This window comes from Penaeus japonicus, unplaced genomic scaffold (genome assembly GCF_977035675.1).
Source record: "Penaeus japonicus unplaced genomic scaffold, GWHDUDI00000001_assembly GWHDUDI00000030, whole genome shotgun sequence".
In the NCBI taxonomy this organism is placed as follows: Eukaryota; Metazoa; Arthropoda; class Malacostraca; order Decapoda; family Penaeidae; genus Penaeus; species Penaeus japonicus.
The window spans coordinates 3,261,944-3,266,943 of NW_028234432.1; the positions used below are offsets into that span (position 1 = coordinate 3,261,944).

At 44.9% G+C, this 5,000-nt stretch overlaps 1 protein-coding gene across 1 annotated transcript in view; it reads right to left on the reverse strand.

Moving 5' to 3' along the window:
- The window catches only part of udt (protein undicht), a 13,756-nt gene that overhangs the window by 4,397 nt on the left and 4,359 nt on the right, over window positions 1-5,000 (reverse strand). The window contains exons 2-8 of the mRNA XM_043018092.2: window positions 4,788-5,000; window positions 4,083-4,251; window positions 3,577-3,713; window positions 2,959-3,168; window positions 2,217-2,433; window positions 1,714-1,868; window positions 790-1,029 (exon numbers count right to left, since the gene is read on the reverse strand). The exon at window positions 4,788-5,000 is cut by the window's right edge and continues 21 nt beyond it. Coding sequence (XP_042874026.2) covers window positions 790-1,029; window positions 1,714-1,868; window positions 2,217-2,433; window positions 2,959-3,168; window positions 3,577-3,713; window positions 4,083-4,251; window positions 4,788-5,000 — 1,341 coding nt within the window. The remainder of the gene's footprint in view (window positions 1-789; window positions 1,030-1,713; window positions 1,869-2,216; window positions 2,434-2,958; window positions 3,169-3,576; window positions 3,714-4,082; window positions 4,252-4,787) is intronic.

The following is a 5,000-nucleotide window of genomic DNA, read 5'->3' on the forward strand; positions in this document are numbered from 1 at the left end:
GGGAGAGGAGGAGGAGGAGGAGAGGAGAAGCAAGGAGGAAAGGGTGGGAGGGAAGAAGGGAGATAGAGGGAGAGGGGAGGAGAAGGGAGGGAAGGAAAGAGAGAGTGGAAGATAGAGGGAGAGATTGAGGAAAGGAGAGAGAGAGAGAGAGAGAGAGAGAGAGAGAGAGAGAGAGAGAGAGAGAGAGAGAGAGAGAGAGAGAGAGAGAGAGAGAGAGAAAGAGAGGAAGGGAATAAATAAATGAAAAGCAAACGTAAAGTAACAAGGTAAACAGGAGGGAAAGAAGTGGAAAGAAGGAGAGAACAAAAACAGCAATGTAAGAACACGAGTCCGTCAAATATTTAAAACATAATGGAAACACAACAGCCATGAAAAAGGTGTCCTCTGAAAGTGAATGGTGATTAGTAAGACCGAAGCATGTAGCAGGCGAAGGTGGAGATAGTGTATCGAATATTAATTAAGAGGTGATAACAACACCACAACCGTAGGTGAGAAAAACAGCTGATTGAAACCGTAAACGAAAGTGACTGAGTGACGAGGATATCAACAAGGCAGAGTGTTAGTGGATGCCCAACACCGCAGCCAAAAGAGAGGAGAAAAGGAAGGCTGCTAATCATAAAGATGCCTTGGCCAAAAGCTAAGGCGAGAGGAAAAGAACGAAAGAGTTGTGAGGAAATGCACCTGCATCAAGCGAAACCCCAAACAGCACATAATTCCAGAAGGGAGACGGAAGGATTAGACAAACACCAAAAGAGTATATCCCTATATAAAGTGACGCTCGTGACGTACAATAGATATCAACATGTCTGCCGTAGGCGTCAACGCTGATACAGTAATGGGCATCGATCCACATTTCTTTCTGGTCCTGGTCACAAACCGAGAGGTCGGAGATGTTCTCTCGGCAGTAGATGTGGTCCCAAGGGCTCTTGGTCACGCCCCCAAGGATACGGGTCTCGAACTTCAGCTCTCCGGTTTGCGTGAAGTTGAACTTGCCTGCAACTGGGCACTTGACGGCCACCGGGTCCTTGGCTGCGGTGGCGGTAAAGGGGTCGTTTTTTGTAAGGAAAGAAAATCATATATTTGTGTCTCTTTTACGGGGAAATGCTATTGATGAGGGAAAGTTGGAACGGAAGTACATTATCATAAAAAGTTAATAACTAGAAACAAACAAACAAACAAATAAACAAAAATAAAACAAACAAATATAAAGTAAACACCGATTAAACTCTTGTTAATCAAAGAATAAAATTAGAGCGCAGAAATATCACTGCCATTAATCATACACAGTTCTCTGTAATTATCATACTAAACCCTTATATAATAATGGCTCTGCAAACCTAAGAAAATAGAAAGCATTAGCATATAGACAAAATTTAACCTGCTGTTACCGCAATCTGCATTTCTGTGGAAAGACAAACGACAAAAAGAACGAAAAAAAACTCGACATTCATCATTAAAAATGATCAAACATAAGCTTTTCTAACAGCTCTTATTGTAGTAAAGTGTGCTAAAAGCTACCAAAACAATGCTATATATGTATCTCTGCAGACTGTTGTTGTTCAAGTGAATTTCAAAAAATCTTTCGATTGGAATGATAAAGGTTTTAAAAACGTAGACAATCTTTGACAATCCCCATGAAAAATAACTAGACAATCACAATGATCGAAATAATAATACTAAAAAAATAATGCCAACAAGATCTCCTCCACCCACCTAACATCAGGTCATAGTTCCACTCCCGGCCGCTCTGAAACTGCACGTACGAACACACCGTCGAGAACTCTTCCTTGATCATCTCCCTACCCTTCCTAAAGCGGATGACGTTGTGGTGGCGGGGAACGAACTCGAAGCACACGTAGTCCTTCTGGCTGTTGGTTGGACATCGGTAAGGGGGCGAGTCTGTGACATGTTTTCTTCAAGATAAGGATGCTTATTTATTTTTTTCTTTAAAGAAATGGTGACGCTGAATACTTGGCTGACTTTAGTTAATGCTAGTGGTGAGTTATTGACGTCATGGATATATGTTCTCTCCAAATTCCCAAAGGGCCAAACGCGGTCATATTTTGCGCCTTTTCTGAGGAACCTTACATGTCTACAATACAATAAGTTTGGTGCGATCTCTACTGATCACTGTTCATTATATTGGAAATGTTCTCTCTCTCCCTCCCTCTTTCCCTCCCTCCTTTCTCCTTCCCCCTCCCTCTCCCCGTACTTACCAACCGTCAATATTGAGCCTGGCCATCATGTACCGGTTGTCCCTCTGTTCTCGGCAAACGTAAATCGTTCTCCTGAAACGGCCTTCGTCGGGGTAGGTCGTCTCGATGATGTGGGTCTGGTTGATGAAGACGTCGGCCTCAGTGTGGGCGGTGTTGACCCACTCGCCGCTGAAGTTCTTCGGCAGGAGGCATCCGGGGTTCACTGTCTCTTGCTTCACTGTTGGGAGGATTGCGGTTTCAAAACAAAGGCGTTTGAATATTCGATTATATCTGGGAAGGATTGACAATTCTATATCCTACGACGCATTTTCTTTACTTTGTTTACATTCTATTACATACTATGTTCTACAATTGTTCTACTCTACACGACTCGTCTCTAATCTCTCTCTCTCTCTCTCTCTCTCTCTCTCTCTCTCTCTCTCTCTCTGTTTGACTGTCTACGTTGGTCTATCTGTTTGTTTCCTCTCCTGTCTTTGTCTGTCTGTCTTTACCTCTTCTCCTCTCTCACTCTTTCTTTACTTTTTACTCTACTCTTCTCCTATCCTCTCTCTTCTTCTTTTCCTCTCCTATCTCTCTCTCTACTTCTTCTCTTTCACTCTCTACCTCTTCTCTCATCTCTCTCTCTCCCCGCTTCTCCTCCCCCCTCTCTCTCTACCTCTTCTCTTCTCTTCTCCTTTCCTCTCTCTCTAGTCCCTCTCTCCCTCACCCTTCCACCCCCCTACCCCCCTACCCCGCCACTCACCTGGATCCATGCGGAACCTGAACGGACTGTTCTCGGGCGTGTTCAGGACGGAGCACTCCGGCGTGATGGAATGACCCATGTAGATATCGTCGTCCCTGTTCCTCACGAAGCAGCGGTACTTCTCGTCCTTCCGAGACTCCTTCGTGTTGGCCACCGCGAAGTAGTGGTTCTTGCCCACGAACCAGTCCCCGAGGCACGAGAACTCCTTGGCTGCGAAGAGGATGGGCGGAGGATGAAGAAAAGCGGGGCTTGGTTTGGGTTACGAGGCTACTGTTGTGAGAATTATGGGAGTGTCGAGGGTGAACGCAATGAATGAAAATATAAAGAACTGAATATATATATATATAATGTATTTGTAGTTTTACTAGATTTAATATTAAAAAGTGTCTAAGATATATATGTTAATTATGCATGGCTGCTCTGAGCAATCTGTAAGCTTCATGCTCGTGAACTGCAGAAGCAGCTGGTTGCTTTAAAGTACATGATTCTACGTTTAAGTCGTTACTGATTGACAATAATTGATTCAGGTATCCGCGTGGACGTGCTTGTGTCACGTGTGCGTTTGTGTTCACGTGCATGTGAGTGTGTCCTCTAAAGAACCCGAGAAAGGACTCCTACTTCCTCCGAAGGACTCCTTGATTCCTTCGCATTTCTTGAAGGTGATGTTGAACTTCTGGTTGGCGATGAGGAACTGGTTACCGGGCTCTTGGCACGAGTGGATCTTGGCCTCGGGGTGGTTGCACTCGCCCGTGAAACTGCGAAGAGCATGGACAACAGCGTGAGAAAAGAGGTCCCAGTTTCGCCACAGCTAGAGTAACGAGACAGAGTTTCGTGCATTCACGATTTCGAATAAGTACCATAAAACAGGCAGTTCTGGGCTAGTGCTGTATAGCTTTACAAAATATGACGAGATTCGGCAGGTTATGAAGTGTACTACCATTTAATAGAATAGTTAAGGAACAGTTTGGAATGTAAACAGAAAAAGGCATGAAATAAAAAAAAACAAAAAAACTATACAAGCAAGAGTTTTGCTCTATCCATTGAAAAAAAAACATCATAAAGACAAGATCAATAACAACAGCAGTAATAAAACAATAACTAACAATAACAACACGGAGCCTCACCTGAATCTGTTCTGGTAAGCGAAGTGCCACACGCCCTCGATGGCCGAGCGACAGTTCTTAGGCACGTAGTTCTCGTTGAACATCGTGATGAGCGCCTGGTTCTTGTCCATCTCGCTGCACGCCTCCTCCAGCGACGGCGTCTGGCCTCTCGGGAACGTCACGCAGCCGGCTATGCGGAGGGACGGATGGCGGTGAATAGGGAGAAATGGTGGATAAAGGGGGAAAGGGGGTGGAGAGGAATGATCGTTATGATTAACAAAAGGGATCGTGGCAGAAATGAAGAGGCGGGGGAGAGGAGGATGAAGAAAAATATAATAATAACAGCAGTTGGAACAAATAGATGATTGGGTTATTATTCCCTCCGTACCTGTTCACGCTACGGGGAAAATGACTGAAATCTAAAAAGTCTATTCACAGAGATCTAACTATCGCTGTAAATGTCAGGCAAATGTTGCATTTATTACGAGAATCGCATTCAATATATGGAGTCAACAAAAAATTCAAAACAATCCGCTACCTGCAAAGAATACACTTTCCTCCAGCAATAAGAACAATAAGGCACAGTGTTAATGACGACAAAAGGAACACTAAATCTACACTCAATGCCACCATAACAATGACAAGCAAACTAAGCCAAACTGCATCGAAAGAGCAAGAAGACTCGCGAACTGAGCCCCGCGCCAGACGTCCAGCCGCCTCACTCACTCTCGCTCTTCTCCAGCACGTTAACGGTGCGCACGTTGAAGTGGACGCAGTAGTAGCACTCGTCGTCCTTGAAGAGGAAGGCCTTGTAGTCGTGGCGGTACACCTTGAAGGCGACGCAGGTCCCGTGGCCGGACATGGTCGTCTGATCGATGTCGGTGATGGTGTTGCTGCCGCTCTCGAAGCTGAACCATGTTCCGCGGATGACGTAGGGCA